Raw genomic sequence first — 23,745 nt, forward strand, 5'->3', positions numbered from 1 at the left:
ATCTTGAGATTATGTGGTGGTTACATAAAGATCTAGTAATGCAAGTGCCCCCACCCCTGCCTCTCACAGTGAACCAGCAGGGAGAAGATGCTGGGCCTCCATCCAATCCTCAGCTCCCAACCCGCTCCCCCACCCAATATATCAGTCCTCAGAGCAAAGCCCCAGGAGTCCCCAGGGAGACAGAGAGATAAAGCATGAGGGGAGAAGAATGGGTGATTTCATCCCAAAGGACATTTGTGGCAAGGCTGTCCTTTTAAAGTCAGAAACATGACCATATCTTTATTATTTGTGGTAAAGGAAAAAGCCATGACTGGTATAATAATGCAAAAAGACAGGTTATGCTAGAAACAACCTCTCATTATGGGACATACAGTCATCAACAGCTCATGCTTTAAATCTGGTTTCCCAAGTCCAATCTTGCCAAAGAATCCCCTGAAGGCCCTGTACCCCACCCCAAACCTCCATTCTAGCAGGCCGCCTGCATCCATAATAAAGAAAGGAATTCATTTTATGTGGGGTCCAACCCTGACAGTGCTCAGATAACCCCAGGCCTCTGAATTGTGCAGACAGCTCATGCCTGAGTGAGGGTCAAGCTCTCTCCAAAGAAAACTATGTCATATAACTGCATGGAATTGCTATTCCTCAGGCTGCCTCCCTTCTCAAAACCTCAGGGGGAGATGGCCCAGTCTATAGGGCTGTTTAGTTGAGAAAAGCATGCAATTGCTGTATTTTCCAGCGTATAAGACGACTGGGCGTATAGAAGATTTTCCTGGGTTAAAAAGTCATCTTATATGCCGGAAAATACGGTAACAATGGTTCTTTTTTGGGGGAGAGGGGGATGCAGCTGGGGCTGAATTGCCCTCTTCTCTTCATAAATCAGATGATCCCAGGCCTGACTACCCAGGTCAGGGACTCAGCTGCCTGCCTGCCTGGGGTGGATGCCGGGTACAGGGACCTGTTACCTGCTGGACGTCCTGCTGGAAGACGCAGAGCTGCAGCCGCTGGTGCAGCCGCACCTTGCGGTGCTGCCAGATGCTCTCGAGGCGCCGCTGGTGGTGCAGCACCTCGTGCACCACGTCCAGCACCTGGTGCACTGCCTTGGAGTAGTTGGCTGTGGCCGTGAGGGACTCAGAGTTCCCAGGGCTCAGGGGACGCTGCAGCACATCCAGCAGGGCCTTGCCATCCTGGCTGACCTGCAGGAAGGGAAGAGGGTTATGTCAAGGGAGTGGAGTGGCAGACAGGGCACAGACAGAATTGGTGGCTAATCCTACCCAGACTGATGACAATCAAGGAATGGGCCAGCCAGCGCTGCCGTGGTGCCCAGCCCGCAGCCCTGGGGAGGACGGAGCACCTGGGAGTCTGGGGAAGAGGAGTTGCAGGGCAGCACCCAGTGCCTGGCACATAGTACTTGATAAGTATTCTGACTAACTCACTGACAGGTCAGGCAGCAGAACTCTTCAGAAAGGAAGCTGAGTATGTTGACACCATAACCCCCCCCCCCCCCCCCGCCACATACACACACTTTCTTCTTCACCTTCCTCTACCTGCTTCCAAACTTTTGGATGTGTGACCAGAGAAAAGTTATCTAACATCTTTGGCCTCAGTTTCCTTGCCTGAGGAACTCACGGGGAGAGTGATGGTGCATACCTAGGGTTATGGTGAGGATTAAATGAGTTAACACATGCAGGGCACTTAGACTGGGGCCCAGCACCTGGGATTGGCTACCAGTTCTATCTTCATCATCATCATCATTTTTCTCTCCTGTCTTCTTTCTTTCCTTATCAATTTCTTTCTTCTATATTGATCCTTCTTTTGCTCTCCTCCTATACAACCATTTTTTTTTCTCCTGAAAGTGGTGACATCCCCATCACTCCAGAATATGCAGAGTAAAGGAAGGACCCTAAGATTGTGGACACACCATCCATGCTCCTGGGTTTCTCACCCTCAGTGCTGTGTGTGGGTGTACGCACATACACACACATATACCAGGTGATCCCTGCTGATGGCCCCATTTTTTCTGCTTCCTGGCTGCAGACACCATCCTTCATAGACCAAAGATCATAAAGAGTCTCCAAAGAGAGGAAAATGGCCCCTCTTCTTCTTAGTCCAACCTAGGATATTCCACAGTGTGCAGGCCGGTGCTGTCACCACCCACCCAGAACCTTTGGGTGTCCTGCTGGGTTCTCACCTCTGTGTAGGCCTGCGTCACCTGCTCATACAGAGACTGGTGGTGGTGAATCGCCAGCTCCAGGTCCTGCATCTCGGATGGCAGGCCACCTTCACTGCACATCTTGCACCAGGCGTCCACTCCCGACAAGAACTGTAAGTAGATGCCAACTGGGTCAGTGTGGGCACTGGGTTGGGCAATGGGCAGATTATATAGTGGAGATGGTCAGATGCCTTGGGAAGAAGCATCAGGACCTCTGGAAGCCTTCAGAGACCACTGCAGAGGGGGGAGGTTTTCCTTTGATTGTACAAACATTAACTCCAGGTAAGAAGTCAGACCCAGTAAGGAAGTGTGGTTTCCACAAAGGCAACTATTACAAAACTGCTGGGGGTGGGAGCCATCTGCATGTTCAACAGGTTATATCCACACACTGACTATGCAACATAGGTGTGCAAACAGCTCACTACATTGCATGTATACATTAGAGCTGCTTGTCCCGTGCACACTCACAGGCACACGGGAGGGGCTACATTGAATGTAAGGGGATGTTTCCATACAGGCATTTTGTAGTGTGGACACTGAGTTGTGAAGAGGAGTGAAGAACACATCATACAGGCCCCTCAGGGAACTTACAGAGATGTTTCCCACAAGGGATGGAGATTAACCCTCAAGAAGATCCCTACTGCTGGCGTCAGTAGCCCTGGGATGGGAGGGGAAGGGGTGGCCTAGGAGGACAGACTGTACTGTGCCTACAGTGGCAGTGGCTCCTGGAATGTGACATATATAGATCTTGACAGGAATCAAATTATTTAGAAATGAAAATTAACAACTGTGGAGGACTATGGGTCTCTGTGCACAAAGGGCGAGCCAACTGAAATCACTCAGAGTTATTGGGTGGAAAAATACACCTTAAATATGCAAATAATTCTTCACCCAACAGCCTGGAATGTTTCTGTCTATGATTCCTCTCACCTGGGTGCACAGCACCATTCAAATTAACTGCCTAAAAATCTTTTTACCTCATTGCCTAGAACAGCCCATGTGAGGACAATAAAGAGCTGCTTAAACAAATGCATTGAAAAAACAGCCTGAATCCGTTTGGTGTGTTTTTCCCCCTAGCTAAAGAGAATCATGTTTATGAGTGTCCCTGAAGAAGTGGTAATATCTGAGGAAACTGCATTAAAAACAGATACAAATAAAATGGCTCCTGATCCAAATTAAGGAAACCACAGCGAGCAGTTGACTCCTCCAGCCACTGCATTTTCTGTAAGTGCTCGAGCTCCAGTAGTGATGTCACCGTCAGCTTTCAGTCCTGGGCTGTTGGTTATGTGGCTGATTTTTCATTGTGTGTGTGTGTGTGTGTGTGTGTGTGTGTGTGTGTGTGTGTGTGTGTGTGTTTAATTACATTAGGACATCTCTTAACAATTCTAGAAGAGTCCTGGGTGCTAGTCCAGCATCAGACTGCATGAACTTGATAACATCTCAGAAGCTTCTCTGCTCCACCAATAACCATTTTACAAAGAAGCCTGACAACACCTTGACATTCCTTGTCAATTGTGGAGGGGGGTACCTCTTTAAAGTCCCTGCGATTTCTCTGTAATCCTCTAATAAGAGTCCTATAGCAGATCCCACAAAATGGGAGCTCAGGAAAGATAAACAGAGAAGGAAGCAGGAGTCTCCCTTGCCAATCTGGATAGGGTTGAAACAGAACAGGTGACTAGATATGAATAATATTCTCATGGTCTTTAGAATGAACCAGCCACAGTCGGCCATTATCACTAGCATCTTAAAAAACAAACAAACAAGAAAACACGTGGCTAGATCGCTCTCAATGTACGGGCTGCCCTCGACTCGTGACACAACATTTTAGACTTTGGAAGGTCTCCTGTGGAAACAGGCACAGTGAAGGAAATACAGAACACCAGGAGAGTATGTTGAAGACAGACCCACAGTAGAATCTGCCATTTAAAAAGCACACGAGGCACCTTCCATGCTCCATCGTGCTGGGTGGTTTGCATTATCCCACATTAGAGATGAGGAAATAAGCTTAGACGGGTGGGATGAACTGCCTAATGTAATCACGGGGCTGCGATGGGAACCTCCATGTGTCTGTTCACCAAGCCTGGACTCTCAATGATCCCATATTGCCTTCCACATTAGGTGGGTAACAGAGGGAAAGATTATGATCTTGTGTCCAACTCTCCATTATCTGTGAGCTACCAAATGTTATACAAAGAAAGAAATGTAGAGGTTAAGACCACAGACTTCAATGTTAGACACACATGGGTTGAAATCCCAGTTGTCCGTAAATTGTGTGAATTTCACAGTGGTATGTTAGTAAATGTTTAACCACCAGCATATATACACTGAGTGGCCAGATTATTATGATCTCTGAATGCATAATAATCTGGCCACACAGTGTGTGTGTGTGTGTGTGTGTGTGTGTGTGTGTGTGTGTGTGTATATATATATATATATATATATATATATATATATATATATATATATGAGGCCTGGTGCATGAATTCGTGCATGGGTGGGGTCCGGCCAGCCTGGCCAGGGGGAGGGGACATGGGTCGTTGGCCGGCCTGCCTGCTGGTCGAACTCCTGGTGGAGGGAACAATTTGCATATTAGCCTTTTATTATATAGGATATACACTGAGTGGCCAGATTATTATGCGTTCAGAGATCATAATAATCTGGCCACTCTGTATGTATGTGCACACACACACGTATTATAAACTTTACTAACATGAAAGATATGCAAAACATACACAGAATAATAACATACACAATGTTCTTTATTGTAAATTCCATGTAGCCAACTGATTCTCACAGGGTGCTTTTGCATGTGACACAGTTGTATAGTTTTGACATGAAAGCTGGTTAACAGTTTCAATTTTGGTGTAAGACAAAAGTGAAAATACCTCAAGACTTATGTCAGAGCATTACTTGTTCATCCATGATGAGAGGGGTTCTTGGCTGAATGAAATAATCATTTCTGAATATCAGAAGACTATTTCCTCAATTCTGTGTGCTATTCACAATGTAAGAGCTACAGACAAGACACATTTTAAGTTTAGTTTGCACTTATAAATATTTTCTCCCTCATTTTGTAAGACTCTAGAGTCTAGACCCGTGGTCGGCAAACTGCGGCTCGCGAGCCACAAGCGGCTCTTTGGCCCCTTGAGTGTGGCTCTTCCACAAAATACCACGGCCTGAGCGAGTCTATTTTGAAGAAGTGGCATTAGAAGAAGTTTAAGTTTAAAAAATTTGGCTCTTAAAAGAAATTTCAATCGTTGTACTGTTGATATTTGGCTCTGTTGACTAATGAGTTTGCCGACCACTGGTCTAGACAATCAATAAAACAATAGATCAAGCTGTGGTTTGTAGCATTTGATGATTCCCAGGCTGTAAAACCCTCCCTGGGTCTGTTTCAAGTGACCTCACCAAACACAGAGTTAGGCAGCGATGACTGGTAGCACACACTATATAGTATTTCCACCACAGATATGCACTTCCAAATAAATAATAAACAATGTCAAGAACTTAGATAATGAAAAGTAACAAAATAATTAGGACGTAATGAGTTTTGAGTATATGTTGGCTTTGTTTTTAATATGACATATTTGATGTAAATTTAGTTTTAAGTAATGGCTATATTTAACAACCAGTTCACAACATTTCTGGAATTTTAACAGCTAGACCTCCAGGATCTGGTTAGAGCCAGCTCCAGCACACCACTGGATCTCAGGCAGGTGTTGACTCTCTCTCAGCTTCAAGGCCCCTCTCTGTAAAAGGAGTCGGTAATGTCACTGGCCAATACCAGTAAGCAAATGAGAACAAATCATTGTTACTCTAGTGTTAATGCTACATTATTATTACCCATAGCAAATGCTTCATGTAAAATCAGTGTCCCCTGCTCTCAGGATTCTATGATACTTTCACCCCTTTGGTCTATGCTCAGGGAACACAAACTAAAAATCAGCCCACACAAGGACACACAACGATAAACTACCCCGGGAATGTAACAGGCCCTGGGTCCTTCTCGTCTGGATGATCAGCACAGCCTCCACTGTTCCTTTCTGTACACAGGGCCATGAAGTGGCAGATTGGGTGACTGTTGCAACGACTCAGCAGGGCCTTCAGGCTTTCAAAGAGGAGCGGGGCTCTCTACAAGGTGCCTCTCCTCCCACCTGCCCCTCCCCTGGTCCTCCCCCTTCCCACCCACCGCAACCCCAGCAGCTCCCTTGGCCTCACCTGCTCGGCCTTCTGGTGGAACACCGCGGACATGGCGAGGATGGTGCTGCGCTCGTCCAGGGCAGCCGCGAAGCTCTTCCACTCCTGGTCCAGCTGCGTGGAGATCTGCTTGATCTGCTGCGAGGCATAATGACCGGCCTCAGAGAGGCGGGAAGCCACGGACATGATGCGGTTGATGTTGACATAGGCATTCTGGAAAGAAAGGAGAGTGAGCGCTTCGTGGGGCAGGCTGGAAAGGCATCCACTGAGCACCATTAGGGTGAGGATTTGGGGAAGGAAGCTACCCCAAATAAAAAGTATGAGAGAGGATGGTATAGGCCAGTGGTCGGCAAACTGCGGCTCACGAGCCACATGCGGCTCTTTGGCCCCTTGAGTTTTGAGCAAAGGCCAGCTTAGGAGTACCCTAATTAAGTTAATAACAATGTACCTACCTATATAGTTTAAGTTTAAAAAATTTGGCTCTCAAAAGAAATTTCAATCGCTGTATTGTTGATATTTGGCTCTGTTGACTAATGAGTTTGCCAACCACTGGTATAGGCCACAACAGCATATCCGATTTGGGCCTAAGGTAAGTCTTTGTCTATGATAAAATTTCTACAGATAGCAGGTACAGTAACAGAGGCATTTTATTCTGGAGACCGGAATAGTTTTCGTGCCAACTACTAATGCACATAAATGCAGTCACTTTGTGTGGACTGCCTCAGTAAACCTCACTATCATCTTAGGCGGTCATGCCAAGGGGACAGCATGGTACTTCTAAGAGTTACTCTCTGCAAGTAATGGCTCAGACTAAGGAGGCAAAAGCACCTCTCTTTCTCAGGAGAGAACTGTACCCGGGGCATTATTGCCACCTACAACAGGGCAGCAATGCACATCAAAGAGGGCAAAGGGCATATGTTACACCATAGCTCCACATCTTCCTATCACAAGTGAAGACTTAGCAGCCCCCACACTGCTCCCTCCTCCAAAAAGAGCTAGGCGCTGGCCATCAGGCAGGGTTTAAATAAAGAGAACATTTAAAGCCACGACCTTTTTCCATGTTAAAAATAAGATCGATGGAACCTTTTCCGATCTCTACTTAGGGACATTTCCCCACATGACCCCAAAAGGCATCTGTGGGCTCTCCTGGCCCTGCTGACTCCTTTCATCTTAAGGTATTGTTCACACTCATTCCCATCATTCTTTGCCAGTTGAAATTCATGACCACCATGTGCGCTGTTTCCTACTAAGCTAGCAGAAAACTCTCCGGGAAGGAACAAGACCAAAGAAAAACTCCACAAACATAAGACCAGTGAGCACGGTTATTTTTAACTGCAACCTCCTATTAATGATCTGAGGTGTCAAAACAATCAAGCAATAGTGTGGCACCCACAGAGAGCCCTTCAGACTCACACCGTGTCTGCCTGAGGAAGGGTGGCAGGTGGCTTGTACAGCCTTAATCTTTGTTACAAATGTTCTCAAATGATAATAAATATTCCTCAACAACAGCATTTTCTCTTGGTTCCAGTAGCTCATTAATACTGGGTATGTTTAATGAGGTTCTTTACTTTTCTTTCCCTCATCTCTCATGGTACCCATTCATCTTAGCTTTCCCCTAAGCACTCCATCCCAAAACCTGAGCCAGGTAGATAAGGTCCCTCTTCATTTAAAAATCTCCGTGAAGTTTAAAAGGTTAAGTGTCACACTTGGACACAAATCCATCCTGATGTCTAACGACCCCCATGCATTTCTTCAGTCTGGCCCGAGATCTTTCTGACATAGTACATTTCCTTCATGGACAAGAATATCAGACTTGTTGTTTGAAATAACGATCCTTCAGAGATTTGTAAGTATTTATCAGCCCTGTTTTCTGAGTTAGGACATAGATTCTATTTAAAATTAAACTCTATTTATAGAACTGACAGAAAAACCAACTCTGCACTTAGAACTAGAAAGGAAAAGAAAAAAGGCATGTACTGATTTTAAAAGTCCTGTCTTCTAAGGGAATAACATTTGGATCCCCCACATTTCCTGACTGTGTCTTTGTCTTATTTGGGTTTCCCCAAAGAGGACCCTGAGACAAGGGTTGGGGCAGGTAGTTTACTTGGGTGGGATCCCAGGAAGCACAGTGAGGAAGTGGGGAAGTCAAAGAGGACAGGGAGAAAAATGAAGAAAGGTGTGTTCATGAGTGGTTACTGCTATGAGCAACTGGGGAGCATCCCTCCTGAACGCTCTTCTGAGCTGTCCCACCGGGAGGTGAGGAACCAGGGGTGTCTGCTCATTGCTCATTGTTGCAAGTCTCTCCTGGGGTAACTCCCTGGCATTTCCAGCCTGACCTCCACACAGGCCAAGTACACTCCGCAGGTCAGAGCGTGACCCTGGGCAGAGAAACCCAGGAAGCTGTCAGTGTGTGGGGGGAACTGTCTGCAGGTGACCTTTAGGGTGGGCTGAGGGGATGTGGGTGGGGCACTGCCACCTGGATTCCAATCCTGGAACTGGCCCCCGCACACACAATTTATCCAGGTCTATCTAGGATTGCTGGGCTTTCCTGTCCTTGGAAAAAGACCTTGTGTTCTTTGGCCAGACAGGAAGCAAGAAAAGCAATAAGAGCCGGGCACCAGCCTGTGTCCAGGGTCCCTCCTGTACCTTGTGGGTGGCTGGCCCTCTGTCATCACCGCCTATTTCCATTCTCCCCCACAGGGAACCCCGGGAGGCAGATTTCTGCTCATGTTCAGGAAGAACTTTCCAGCTATGAGAAATGCCTTCTTGAGCCTGTTAACACCTTGTCACTCATTCAAATATTTATGGAGACTGGGCCAGTCTCTGTGTTGGGGGCTGTGGAAGATCAAAGAGGAGTGAGACAGGATTCCTGCCCTTAGGGGGTCACAGCTGAGGCTTAAGAAAAGTCCTCAAATAACTGTAATTTAAAGGAAAATGAGTAAGTGTTTTGACAGAGGTAGAGGCAACTTGCTGTGGGGATGCAGAGGGAAGGGACCCGGGAGGTGGGACGGGGCCTCCTGCGCAGGGGGTGGTGGAGCGGCTGGCTGTCCTCCAAGGCCCCCTTCAGCCCTAAAGCCTGTGATCACAAATGAAAGCTAAAAACAAACAAACAAAGACCCCAGCTTCCACTTCACATTCTAGAAACTAGCACACTAAATGCCTTCATTGTTCCCTTATCAGTGGGCAGATACATGTCTTACTGAAACTAACAAATGATTATGCTTCACAAAATAGAGGCAGTCTTCCTCATAATAGAAGAACAAACATAATGTTGACTCATGAACTTGTTAATTCCCCCCTCTATGCTCCTTTTCAGAATCGCAGAACATTGCCGGCATGTCACATTGCCCAAGTTCACCATCATCATCTTCTTCATTTTCCTTCAGCCTAGAACCCCGAGACAAACGGGCAGGTAGATTCCAAACTGCAGCCACAAACCAAACAAAAAAAGTCAGAGAAGGTCTCAAATGACTAAAAAAAGAAGAACAAGGTTAAAGAGCTGGATTAAGAGGCTTAGTAAATGGGGATGCTCATTCCTTAGGCACAAATGACATGTCATGGGCTTTGGGCAACCCATCCATGTGGTTCTTCTGTGTCACTGTTTATGCCTCTGTTAAGGAGTATTTGGGGACATAGTCTGTCCTAGGGACACAGCCAGCAGAAATGGATATTTTGACTCTTCACAGCCTTTCCATTTCCTACCAGCTGCCTCCCCCTACCCTCCCTCCATCTGCCTGGCCTTGCCACCCTTGCCTGCCAGCCTCAATTCCCTTCATCTGCAGAGCTGTCCATCCGGTGCGGGCATCTAACCCACTGGGCCAGGAGTCAGGAGACAGGAGTGGCTGGTTCACCCCGGCACTCACTTGAGATGTCACTTGCCTCCTCTGCGCCTCAGCTTCCTTATCTGTAAAGTGAGGGAGCTGAGCTAAATGATCTCAGCCATTCCATTTCTGAGAAAGCACTGTCAGTTCCCCACATCCCAGGCCTCGATACATTTCTCTGTTTATGGAGGGCACCAGATTGAATGTAGAGAGAATTTAGGAGGTCACAGTTTTCTTCTTTCTTATCTTCAGTGCCTGGGGGAATGATGACTAAATCTATTCCCCTCCTGAAACCCTCTTCTTTGGAGGAAGTGGGGGATAAACGGAAGAAACAAAGGAAACTCAAACTTGTCCATGTGCAATGGGAAAGTTTTAAACAAAAGAGTAACGTGATCTGATTTGTGCTTTCAAGGCTGCCCTGTGTCCTAAAGGGCTGGTGAGGGAAGAGTACACACAGAGGTACACACAGCCCAGCCTCGGCGGTCCCTCTGCCTCAGCCCCGCACTCTGGCTCTGCTTTCTGCCCTGCCATGCGCAGGCCACAGCTGGAGCTGAGTGAACACACGCCAGCTCCTCCCCTCCCCCGCTCCTCTTCAGCCCCTTCCCCTGGGTAGAGCTGCCTAGACTAACCTGACTCCTTGGCCAGAAGTTAATAATATAGTAACTAATAACTCTAGTTTAGTGAGTGTCTTCTTAATCCCTCGCTTTAAAACGGCTTTGTTAACTTCAATCCCCTCCCCCAACATATATGCAAGTGCTATCATTATTAACGTTACTCAAAGTACTGCACAGTCCAGATGTAAACACTATCTACCCTGCAGAATGCAAGCTCCCACAGCACTGTCTGCTGCTTCATCCGCCCCATCCAACCTCTCCCCAAAGGCTCTCCTCCCATCATTTGCTCACAATGGGAAAAAACACAACTAAATTCCAGCAAAATCTTGCTAACTCACATACCCTCTATGTTTACACCCTGCCCCCAGCTTTGTTGCCTATAAAAATTCTCTGTTTTCTCATTTCATTCCTGAGTTCATTAATTGGAGATCACGGGATGGACGGCCTCCTTCTCCTGAGGACTTGTCTCCTGTTGTGATGAATTGAAATCAATGGAGCAGAGTCATTCTCCTGAAAGAACTTCTTGGCAGAATCTTGATGAGAGTTTTCAGCCCTGCCAAAGGCTTTCACTTTGAACCTGACTCCTGGCTGCCCTGACTGGCTACAAAACATGCAGAGTTGCTTGTAGATGAGGATAACTTTCTACTTAAAAACCCAGATAACTTTTCTCTTTAGATGAAGTTTCTTATGTGATATACTCTGAAAGAGATACTGGTCTTCTAGAAATAATCATGTGATGCAAGTTATCATTCTGGTAACCCTAAGCTCCATGCCAGGGACTGTTTATAAGAACAGATCATTTCTGAATATGTGTATTACTTGAATCCCATTCACTTCACTCCTACAAGCAGGGGTGAATTTTACACGCCTGTGGTCATAGATCCCCACTATGAACCAGACACTCTCTCCTGTGGGTTACATGAGACATAAAACATCCAGTCCATTGCCTGGCATATAACCAATAACTCAAAGAATGTCATATCTTTCCCCTCATCCAGTTATAGAAGATTGGTGTTAACTCTCCAAATTAAATGCAAACCAACTTGAAGTATTCGCTCAAAGTACAACAAAAAGAAAAACACATCAACTATTCCAATTAGAGGCACAGATTCCAACAAGAGTCCAAGGTCCCAGTGTATTTCACAGAGAGCATGCCACAGTGTGCCCTACTATTCCTGGGAAAAGTCCCTGCCGCAGGCGAAGCTGCCCTGGCGGTTTGTCATGCCCCCGACCTGCACAGCACACCCCCTGCTGGCAGATGCCCTTCCCCTAGAATTCAAGGGTCTGGGGCCCTGACTTGTCCACAGGTCTTTCCTTGGCCCAGAGGGATCAGAGAATTCAGAATCAGCCGGTGACTTGCTCTGTGAGCCATGCCCTTTCAACACAGTCTTCTTCCATACCTTAAGCTGGAAAAACAGAACTCTATGACTCTTGGGATAGCCTTCATAAGGCATCTCCTCTCCCCTGGTCTGTGTTAGCCATGCCCAAAGCACCCAGAAGTGGGAATGTCTTGTCCTCATACAAGGGGACAGATCCTTATCCTATTCCTGACCATTTGGCAAAGGTAGCAGAACCTTCTTCCCAGGCTGGCATGGGGCCCTTCGTTTTGTTGTCCAGGGACAGCGTTTCTCACCTTCATCTCCTGAGTGGCGGAGGGGAGGCAGTGAAGAGCTGTCTCATCTTTGGGAAGAATGAGTCCTGGGCAGGGGTTCTCAATTCCATTCCAGTTAATGGGGCTGCAGCTTTTAAGTTATTATGATGAAAATGGAGGTTGTCGTCCATCAGACCATCAGAGAAGGGGAGGCACAACAACCACGTGGGGGTCACTTTCCTGAAAGGGATTCCATCCTCTAAACAAGCTCTGGAGACCTTGCCTCCCCACACCCAAAAGTCAAGGGAGGGAGGCCAGCGAATAAACGTCCAAGGGCCGAGGTACTCAGCAAAAATCATTCAGGTCAAATGAAAACCAAATGTCGAATCAAAATGTGAGGAACAAAATATATAAAAGTAGTATAGCCTCAGCTGAGAAAAACATTGTGCATAGTAAGGAAGCACACACATATTATCAGTCACTAACTGTTTATTTTGAACCAGATATATAGTGGGAATTTCTGGGGGGTCTTTTTCTCATGTCAATTCTCTTGTACATAGAGAAGATTTAAAAAAATAATTTATACATGTACAAAAATAATTTCTTAAAAATCATACAGAAAAAGTATACAGTACTTTATCCTCCAGCCCTTTTCATCCCTGCTGAACCACCAAAACATTAAATGTCTATGGGTGATGGAGCTAATGGGGAATTTATATTTAACCTTTTGTTTTTCTCAAACTCCTTTTTATTGAGACACAAAGGTTATATTCTAATTTTTGTTTTCTCTGCAAATAATGCTAGGGGTTGTGAAAATGGTTTTGTATTTTAATACATTTAGTATTTTTAGTTTAAAAAATTATTTTGATGGGCCTTTAATTTTAATAGACTTGGTCAGGTTGCATTCCATGAAAGCTGTAATTATTCTACTCAAATTTCCCCATCTCTTTATACTTTGGTAGAGCTTTTCTTTTTAAAAAATAAAGTATAATTTATAGGCAAGTGGAATAGGTAAGTTTTAATGAGCAAATACTGCTTTAATAAGGAAAGGAATATAAACACACTATTTACAGTATTTTAGAAGCCAAGTTCATGTAACAATTTCTTTTTACAGTTAGGGGAAAAAACCCAGACACTTTTTGAGTCCACCTAGTAAATACTTAAAAATGTGTGAAATCAATCAAGTGATGTGTTCAAAGTCACAAAGAGAGGCGAAATGGAACTAGACCCAGGCCTCCTGATTCCTACTTTACACGACCCCCCTGCTTATAGCTACCTTTTCTCATGCCCTGCAGCTTATATTAATTTAAGGTCTGGTTTTGTCACATTCAAAGAAAGTCATAAGGAGAAGTATTTGGAGATTTTCCCATACAGCTTTCAGCAGCGTCGTAACATTTGACATCAGTAAGAAAATAAAGAGACTGTACCAAAGCAATGGAAAAAGCTGAACCTCACTTCCTTTCTCCAGATTGATGATGCCATATGTATTGCGTACATCTTTGCTAGTACCAAACCCACGTTGGGTACTGAAGCTGTTAAAGCATCAGCTTATGATTAATTAGTTTAACTTTACCATGTAAACCTGCTGATCCCCCTCAAAACATATGGACACTGGGAGAGTAACATCTGGGATAAGAGCTGTCCATGCTTGAAACTCTTCTGCAATAGCTGAGATGTGATGAGCTCTAAATGAACACTCCAATTCCTGCCTCCCACAAACCACAGGGTACCCTCTAGGGGGCCAAATAGGGCAGTTGATGGATGACTCTCTGGTCAAATCTGGCCAAACAGTAGGTCAAACCATGTGGAAGCCATCTGTCACTGTCGGGGGGAGAGAGGGAAGGAGCTGGAGCAGCCCAGTGTTCAGCAAAGATAACATTGGCCTGAACCCCACTGTCCCTTTCACCTGGCTTGCTGCAGCAATGTTTCCTCCAGCAATTGCTTTACAAACCATTAAGCAGCCATGAAAACAAGCGCCTGGCCATATGTCCCAGGGCCAGGAAACCCAGGAGCAGGTTTAAGTTAAAAAGAAGCCACTCTCTCTTTCTCTTCCTTCTCAGTTCTGAGTGAAACTCCTTGGAGGGGGCGAGTATCTTTGCATGAGATATCACTGCAGGACTGATATGACAGGGAGCCAGTGGGGGCAGCTGGAATCAGGTTCGGGGGCACCAGAGGAGAGAGTGGTTGGGAACAATGCAGCTCTTCTGGGCTGTGATGTAGTAATTTCAGGCTGCCTTTACGGTGGAAATCTGAGGCTATAAGACTTCAAGAAAATGCATTCACTAGGACTTTCTTCCCTCAGCCCTTTCTCTTGTAGGGCCTGGCTATGCAGAGCTTCGTCTGTGGCATCAGTATAATCGGGGAGCTGGTTAGAAGTGCAGACTCTCAGGCCCCTTCCCAACATCCTGAATCGGAATCTGCACTTCAACAAGATTGTCCCAAGTGATACGTGTGTACATTAAAGTTGGAGAAGCTCTGCAGGGGAGAACTCTGAGGCGCTCCTCCTGAACAAGAACTATTTCTTTGAGCACTCCCAACCCTGACAATAACAGCAGCCAAACATTCACCAAGCATAACACCATGCCACATGTTGTGCCTAAAATGCATGATCACATCTCATCCTTACAACATCCCTGGAAAAGGCACAGTCATTATTCCCCATTTACAGTGGGGAGACTCTGAAAAACCAAAATAACTTACCTATGATTGCACAACTAGGAAGGAAATGGAGAGCCACAGTTAGCTCCTAGTGCCCCTGCTGTTTCACACAATGCTGTTTTACTTTGCCATAAATGTGAAACAATTGGGCTGGCCAAGGATGTTCCTCAAGGGAGAAGAGAAATGATGAGAAATTTCTTCCCAAAGATTTAAAAACTCACATTGGACAGAAACAGGGCCCATGGAGAGAGAATTCAATACAAATTTCTACATCTCCAAGGCCTCCCCATTAGGGCCCTTGGCGTGCCTTTGGGCACAGCCCCGCTCCAGAGTGAGCAGGAACCTGGCAGGTGGGCTTCTCTTATCTTCTCCCTCTTGGAGCAATAATTTTCATCTCATCTGTAAACCCGAGGCCAGTCGTCCTGGGGAACAAACAGGTCCCTGTCTCCACAGACCCACTGGAAAGCTAAGGATGAAGGCAATACTTTGCCCCTTTAATAAATATATTGCCTTATGGCTAGAGTCTTAAGTCTCTATCCTAATTGTTTATTCAACTATTCATTCAACAATGTAAGGCACTGTGCAAGCAGGGAACAAGACAGATGAAATTTCTACATTCATGCAGTTTACATTTTAGTAGAGGAGTCAGAGAATAGATGAATATTTATTATATACTAGAGGCCCAGTGAATTCGTGCACGGGTAGAATTCCTAGCGGCTGCTGGCTGCTGGCCTGGGCCTTCCTTCATTCCACGCTGGCCCCTGGTGGTCAACACACGTCATAGCGAGCAGTGGAACTCCCAGTAGGTGGAACTCCCAAGGGGATACTTTGCATATTAGGCTTTTATATGTATAAGAAGATTTCTTTCTTCAGTGCTATAAAATAAAGCTGAGTTAAAGAGAGATTGTGATGGGGTTAGCAAGCACTACTTAAGATAGAGAAGTCAGGGCAGACTCACCCATGAAATCAGGGATGACACGCCTGAACTTAGCCCTGAATGAAGTGAGTGAATAGGTAGGAAGAGGTTCCAGGTGGAGGGAACAGCAAGGGCAAAGACCATGGGGCAGGAGTAACCATGGAGGGTTCAAAGAACAGCAAGAAGCCCAGGCTGACTGGAGCAGATGAGTAGGTGGTAGAGGTTGAGATTCAAGAGGTAACTGATGTCCAGACCACACAGAGCCTCATAAACTATGGTCAGGGACTTCAGCTTTTATCCTGAGAAGAGGAAGGCATTAAAGCATTTTGAGTGCAGAAGTGACATGATATGATGTACTTTACTTGTGGCAGGATCACTCAGGCTGTTATGTTGAGAATGGACTGTAAGGGAACGAAGGTGGAAGCAGGGAGACCAGGTAGAAGCCGCTACCATAGTCCAGGCGGGAGCTGTTGGCAGCATGGACCAGGGTGGTGGAGGTGGAGGTGATAACAAGTGGCCAGATTCTGGGTATATTTTGAGGATAGAACCAAAAGGACTTGCTGATGGAAATCCTTTAGTTCTTCCTATTTCTAGGCCTCTGGCTATGTCATGAATTCTGACCTCTGCTTTAAAGTGCTGCTCCCTTCCTACTTACCTACCTGGTCCTGACCTCTCAGTTCTTAAACGTCCTGATTTGTGAAGATCTTGCCTATATGTCCTTGCTCAGTCTCTGTCCCTTATCTGGTACTCCTGGCTGGCTACCACCCATAGCCCAGAATGGCATATGCAATGCTGCTGCTTATCAATACAAATACTTCATGTTTGTGTTGTGCTTTACAGTGTGAGCCCTTTCACGTACGTTATCTCATCTGATGGGCTAGATTTCATAGACCATTTCATGCCTTTCATTCAGCTCCAGCAGACCTCAAAGGTATGAGTCAGCTTTGGCTGAATTTCAGACAATTAACTCCTTGGTGGCTGCAGACAGTAGAGAACAGACACTGGCTGCATGTGAGCATGTAAAAGTGTGAGCCACAGGGCTCAGGGGGTACACATCCAAAGGGCACAATCAATAACCTGAGGACAAGGAGCATGCTGACAGAAGGCCCCACAGAGCAGTGGTGTGAAGCAGGAAAAGAGGTCCCAGAGCTGTGGGCAGAGAACTAGGATGAGGGAGAAGAGGAGAGGAATCTGGGAAGAGGAAGGTGGTGTATGGTCAAAAGAGGAGGCTGTAACAGGCCAGCGCCAGCCACGAGTTAGAAATCCGAGTGGTCAGCCAAGCCCTGCTGGTCCACGCAGAGAGGCCCTTCAGAAGGGGCCCAAGCCAGATGACCTGGCGGCAGGTGAGAGAAGCCAGCATTACACACCCGACTGATGCTGAAAGAGCCTCTGCCTAAACCAAGGAGCTTCCCTATGTTTCTTGTTTGAATAGGAGCCAGTCCCCAACACATGGCTGAATAGAGACCAGTGGGTAAAGGTTAATGGGGCAGCTAGAAAGGTTGGGATGGGGAACAAGGAACAGAGAGTAAAGACAGATACTCCTTCTCCCTGGATACTCCTGACCTTGAACGAAAGCCCTCACCTTCATGTCCACAGGTTAATTATCCAGTAGCTTTGGAGCTTGACCTCAGGGCAATTGTCCCTTGGCTTATTTTCTTCACCCTGGACCAGTGATTCTCCACCTTGCACAGATTTCCCCAGCACAGTTAAGCCAGTCTCGGGCAGTGGGGCCCACATGTGGTATTTTTTCAAAGCTCCCCAGGTGACTCTAGTGGGCAGCCGGCGGGTGGGCAGTGGGGGGACTGCTGTCTTAGACATGTGCACCAGCTTTACCAGGCTTAGCTCAAAGCACATTCTTCTCTCCTTAGGAGAAAGTTTAATGCTGACAATGGTGCCAAGAACAAGGATCATAAGTAGATCCTGAACAGATCAGAAAATAAAATCTAATCCTCCCACTGAGTTAGAAGAAAACAGAAGTTCCACCCACAAGACTGTATGTGGCGATACAAACTCTGCATCCTGTTCCACTTGATTAGCAAGAATAGGTCTAGCTGGCGGCGCAGGCAGTATTTTACAAGTGCAGATTTCCCTAGAAGGCCCGCCTTAGGAATCCCAGTGTTAACAGCAAACACTGGACCACATTCATCCTTGTCAGGGAGGGACACATGTCAGAGGCTTTACTTCCATGTTTAGGGTTAGAAACTAAGGAACAAAGATGCTCGGGCTCAGCTGGAACTTGAAAGATCATCTAGTCCCATAGTTCCTGGACATTAGTGTGCATCACTGCTCTCATTCACCATCTTGTTCAGCCTCTGCTGGAATCACATCCTATAGAGCTCCCTCAGAAGTGAAGGCCCTGCCTTACCAGTTCTGTGCCCTGGCTGACCAAACTCTGGGTTGGTGACGGGCGCTGTGGCATGCTTACTGTCCTTAACAAGTGGAACCTACTAGGTTCCAGGCATTGCTCTAGTCCTGGAGATGCAAGTGTGAGCGAAACACACAAAGCTCTGCCCTTAGGAGCTTACATCCTAGTGGGCAAAATTCTCTTTGCATTAGGTACCTGAATTTGAGGATGGCTAAATTGCAAGGTCCTTGAAGACATCTTTGTGTCTTATGAATCCTGCTGTTCTCAGCGTCTAGCAAAGGGCACAGACAACAAAAGTCTGTTGACTACACCAATGAGTGAATGCCAAGTGGTACATCCGACCCTCCTACCTCAACCTTGCTAACACTACCATGGATATGCTCTTCAACCATTAAGAATGTGGTATCTTAAAGCTAGTGGGAACCCACTTAAAAACATTCCCTCCCCAGTTGTCATTTTCTTCTTTTTCTTAACAGTTTTATTAAGATACGAGAGGCCCAATGCACGAATTTGTGCATGGGTGGGATCCCTCTGGGTGGCCAGCAGGGATTGGGCCGAAACCCACAGTCCAACACTGCCTGCAGCTCCTACCAGCTGCTCCCGCTCATCCTGGCCCCACTGTGCCTGTCGTGGGCTCGCGCCCAATCAGTCTCAATCAGGAGAGGCTCGCACTGCCACAGCAGCCCTAGCCAGCAATGAGACCTGCGTCTGGTGCCCTCCCAAAGGGAGTGGCCTGTGGGATCAGGCCGGGGAGGGACTGTGGGAGGGCTCCAGGGCGTGTCTGGCCCATCTCGCTCAGTCCCAATTGGCCAAACCCCAGCAGCAAGCTAACCTACTGGTTGGAGCATCTGCCCCCTGGTGGTCAGTGCACGTCATAGCGACTGGTCAACCAGTTGACTGTCTTCGAACTATTGAGCAGCCTTAGCATATCATTAGCATATTACGCTTTGATTGGTTGTTCAGTTGTTCTGCCGTTCGGTCTACTTGCATACTACCCTTTTATTATATAGGACTAGCCTGGTGCATAAAATTCATGCATGGGGGGGGGGTGTCCCTCAGCCCGGCCTGCACCCTCTCCAATCTGGGACCCCTTGGGGGATATCCGACAGGGATCGGGCCTTAACCGGCAGTTGAACATCCCTCTTGCAATCCAGGACCGCTGGCTCCTAACCACTCGCCTGCCTGCCTGATCGCCCCTACCTTGCCCCCCTGCTGGCCTGATTGCTCCTACCTTGCCCCCTGCCAGCCTGATCGTTCCTAACTTGCTCCCCTGCTGGCCTGATTGCTCCTAACTTGCCCCTCTACCAGCCTGATCGACCCTAACTTGCTCCCCTGCTGGCTTGATTGCCCCTAACTTGCTCCCCTGCTGGCCTGATTGCCCCTAACTGCCTCTGTCTCAGCCCCGGCCTAAGCCGCAGTCTGGCCTCCCTCTGTGGGAGGTGACCTGGAGGATCAGGGGAAGGCGCCGGCCCCATTACCCCACTGCTGCTGCCACTGCTGGCCTGAACCTGGGCCCTTCTCAGCTGCACCTTGGCCCTCGCAGCTGCTTCGGCTTTGTCCAGAAGGATGTCTGGAAGGTTGTCTGGAAGGTTATCTGGAAGACGTCCACCCTAATTAGCATATTACCCTTTTATTAGTATAGATAATTCACATCCTATATAATTTACACATTTTAAGTGTACAACTCAATGGTTTTTAATATAGTATTTTATATATAGACATGTGCAACCAACACCACAGCCAATTTAGAATGTTTTCATCATCTCAAAAAGAAACCCTATACTCTTTTGTTATTTTCCCTCTATCTCTCATCCATCCCAACCCTAAGCAACTAATCTACTTTTTGTCTCAATAGGTTTGCCTATTCTGAACTTTTATATAAATGAAATCATATAAATATGTGGTCTTTGGCGACTAGCTTCTTTCACTTAGTAAAATGTTTTCAAGGTTCATCTGTGTTATTGTATGTGTCAGTACTTCATTTCTTTTTACAGCTAAGTAATATTCCGTTATAAGGATATGCCACCTTTTGTTTATCCATTCATCAGCTGATGAGCATTTGGGTTGCTTCAACCTTCTACTTATTATGAATAATGTTGCTATAAATATTTGTGTACAATGTGTGAACATTTTGTGTAGATTTTTTTTTTCATTTCTCTTGGGCATATACCTAGGAGTTGAATCACTGGGTCCCAGGGAAGTCAATGTTTAACTGTTTGAGGAAATATCAGACTGTATTCCAAGGTGGCCTTTATTATTTCTTATAAGGTGTGTCTGCTAGCAACAAATTTTCACAGTATTTGTTTATCTGGCAATATCTTTATTTCACTTAAAATTTTTGCTTGTTTTTTTGTTATCCTCACCTGAGGATATTTTCCATTGAGTTTTAGAGAGAGTTGAAGAGAGGGGAAGAAATAGAGAGAGAGAAAAAAAAATCAATGTGAGAGAGACACATTGATTGGTTGCTTTCCACATACACCCCTACTAGGGCCAGGGATCAAGCCTGCAACTAAGGTACATGCTCTTGACCGGAATCGAACCCAGGACCCTTCAGTCCACAGGCTGGTACTCTAACCACTGAGAAAAACTGGCTAAGGCATATTTCACTTCATATTTGAAAGAAACTTGTTGTATTATCAAACTCTCGGTTGACAGTTTTGTTTTTTTTTCTTTCGAGCACTTTGAATATCCCACTTCCTTCTGGGCTCCACTGTTTCTGATGAGAAATCAACTATTAATATTATTAGGATTCCCTGTGAAAAATCACTTTCCTCTCGCTGCTTTCAAGATTTATTCCTGTCTTTGGCATTCAGTGTTTTTACCATGATGTGTCTGTTTATGGATCTCTTTAGATTTATCCTCATTGAAGTTCCTTAAGTTTCCCAGCTGCATTCATTAACGTTTTCTAATATATTTGGAAGATTTCAGCCATTATTTTTTAAATATATTTTTTCTGTTCCTTTCTCCCTCTCTCCTCTCCTTCTGGTACTCCTAGTATGCATATGATAATACCTTTAATGGTGTCCCATGTTTTTCCAAGACTTCATTTTTCCTCATTCTGTTTCCTTTCTGTTCTTCAGATTGAGTGATTTCTATTGATCTATTTTAAAGGTTGCGAATTCTTTCTTCTGCCAGTTCAAATCTACTGTTGAGCTTCTCTGGTGAATTTTTATTTCTATGATTGCATTTTTCCTTTTGGTTATTTTTTATCATTTCTATCTTTTTTACTGATATTCTATGTTTGACAAGACATTGTCATTATACCTTCCTTTATTTTTTAAATCATGAATTCCTTTAGTATTTTTTTAAAAAAAAAACAAAACAAAAACACTTATAATAGCTACTTTGACATCCTTGTTAAATCTGGCATCTAGTGGCTCTCACAGGCAGTTTGGTCTTGTCTGCCTTTTATCTGTTCCCCCGCCGCCCACACTGCCTATTATACTTTCCTGTTTCTTTGCAAGTCTTATAGTTTTTTTTATGGAAACTAGACATTTTAGATACTCTATTGTAGCAATTCTGATTACTGGTCCTCTCCCTCCCCCCTTCCCCTCGGGGCTTGTTATTTTCTTGCTTATTTGTTTAGTAACTGGCTGGATTGTTTTAGGGAAGTTTTATTTCCACCTCCGCCCCCTCAGTGGCAACCTATGATGTTGCTCCTTAGGGGGTGCAGCCTTCGGTGTGCCAGAGTCACCCTGGGGTGAAGTGGCCTTGGCAGTGCTCTCTTTAACTTTTAACTTTCTCTTTCCCTGACTACCCCCATCTGTTAAATTCCACTAATTTCCAGCTGATTATTGTTTTCAAGGATGTCCTGGGACATAAATTCCTCCACAGTCTTATCCAATCAAATGTGGGCTCCTTTGAAGAGATACTTTCATATATATATGAAAGTATCTCTCCCTCTCCCTTCTCTCTGAAATCAATATTGATTTCAGAGAGAAGGGAGAGGGAGAGAGAGAGATAGACACATCAATGATGACAGAGAATCATTGATCGGCTGCCTCCTGCATGCCCCACACAGGGAATCGAGCCCACAACCCGGGCATGTGCCCCTAATTGGAATTGAACCCGGGACCCTTCAGTCCTCAGGCCAACTCTCTATCCACTGAGCCAAACCAGCTAGGGCTACAGAGATAGTTTCTGAGGTCAGTACTTGAGAACTGTTCTGGTCCCAGGAGGTCTCTTTCTCCAGTTCTCTGTGGCAAACTAGCATGCTCACCATTTATCCTATATCTCCAATGACTCTACCAATCTTTTCCCAATTGCCTTTCACCAGGGCCTCCCTATGGGCATTTTTCAGATGCTTTTAGTTTGAATTAATCCACTCTGTGGTGCAAATGAAGTAGTAGCTTTGGGAAAAGATTTGGCACTCTCTGTACTACAGTTTATTTCTACCTTCCAGGCAAAAATCTCTGAGCCATGGCTCTGGTGCTGGCATTAGGGAAAGTCGCATGCTTCCCTGAGTGATATCCCCACTTCAGGAGCTGAACTCTCAGAGGAGGGGAGAGAGTGGCCTCAGGTCTTCTTGCCTTGCCTCTCCCAGCAAGGCTCTGCATTACAAGCTTGGGCAAAGGCAATTGGGACCCTAGAATTCTGAGCAGTGTTGTACTCATGTTAGAGCCTCTGTTCCATGAGTGGGGACCAGGCAGAAGGAGTTCCCAGCTCTTGGCCACACTCACCCAGAACTGAGCCGTAGCAACAGGGAGCTTGGAGCAGGATAAGAAATGCCCCATCTGGAAAGGCAGTCATTCAACTGGGAACTTAGGGAGAAACAGAACCCTGTGTCCTTGGTTGCAACAGTCTAGGGTTTCCATGTTACTGAGCTGGGATGGGAGAGGGAGGATATGGGTCTTGGTTCCAATACCACAGACTCATTGTTCTTATTGAGGCTTAGTATATTTTCTTGAATAAGTTCCTTCATTTGCTGTATGCACGGAGGACTATTTCCAGAGACTTTAAATTTTTTAAAATAATTTTCACTAGTTTCACTGGCAAGCAGATCTGTGGAATTCCTCATACTGTGTTGCTAGAAGTGGGCTGTCTTTCAGAAGTTGTGATACTTTATTTTAGTGAGAATCTATTTTATCTGTATAGATATCCACAGAAAAATAGTTCTCTAACCTTAATGTGCATATACACTGAGTGGCCAGATTATTATGATCTCTGAACGCATAATAATCTGGCCACTCAGTGTATATCCTATATAATAAAAGGCTAATATGCAAATTGTCCCCTCGACCAGGAGTTCGACCAGCAGGCAGGCCGGCCAACCGCCCATGTCCCCACGCACTGGCCAGGCTGGCCAGACCCCACCCATGAACAAATTCATGCACCGGGCCTCTAATATATATGTACTGAGTGGCCAGATTATTAT

At 45.8% G+C, this 23,745-nt stretch overlaps 1 protein-coding gene across 6 annotated transcripts in view; it reads right to left on the bottom strand.

Moving 5' to 3' along the window:
• KALRN (kalirin RhoGEF kinase) overlaps positions 1 to 23,745 on the bottom strand; it is a 664,115-nt gene that overhangs the window by 370,246 nt on the left and 270,124 nt on the right. For all 6 annotated transcript variants that reach the window (XM_028131137.2, XM_008155509.3, XM_054713909.1 and 3 more), the window contains exons 7-9: positions 6,428 to 6,619; positions 2,189 to 2,320; positions 963 to 1,193 (exon numbers count right to left, since the gene is read on the bottom strand). In XM_028131137.2, the coding sequence (XP_027986938.2) occupies positions 963 to 1,193; positions 2,189 to 2,320; positions 6,428 to 6,619 (555 nt within the window). The remainder of the gene's footprint in view (positions 1 to 962; positions 1,194 to 2,188; positions 2,321 to 6,427; positions 6,620 to 23,745) is intronic.

Source organism: Eptesicus fuscus, chromosome 3, assembly GCF_027574615.1.
Source record: "Eptesicus fuscus isolate TK198812 chromosome 3, DD_ASM_mEF_20220401, whole genome shotgun sequence".
In the NCBI taxonomy this organism is placed as follows: Eukaryota; Metazoa; Chordata; class Mammalia; order Chiroptera; family Vespertilionidae; genus Eptesicus; species Eptesicus fuscus.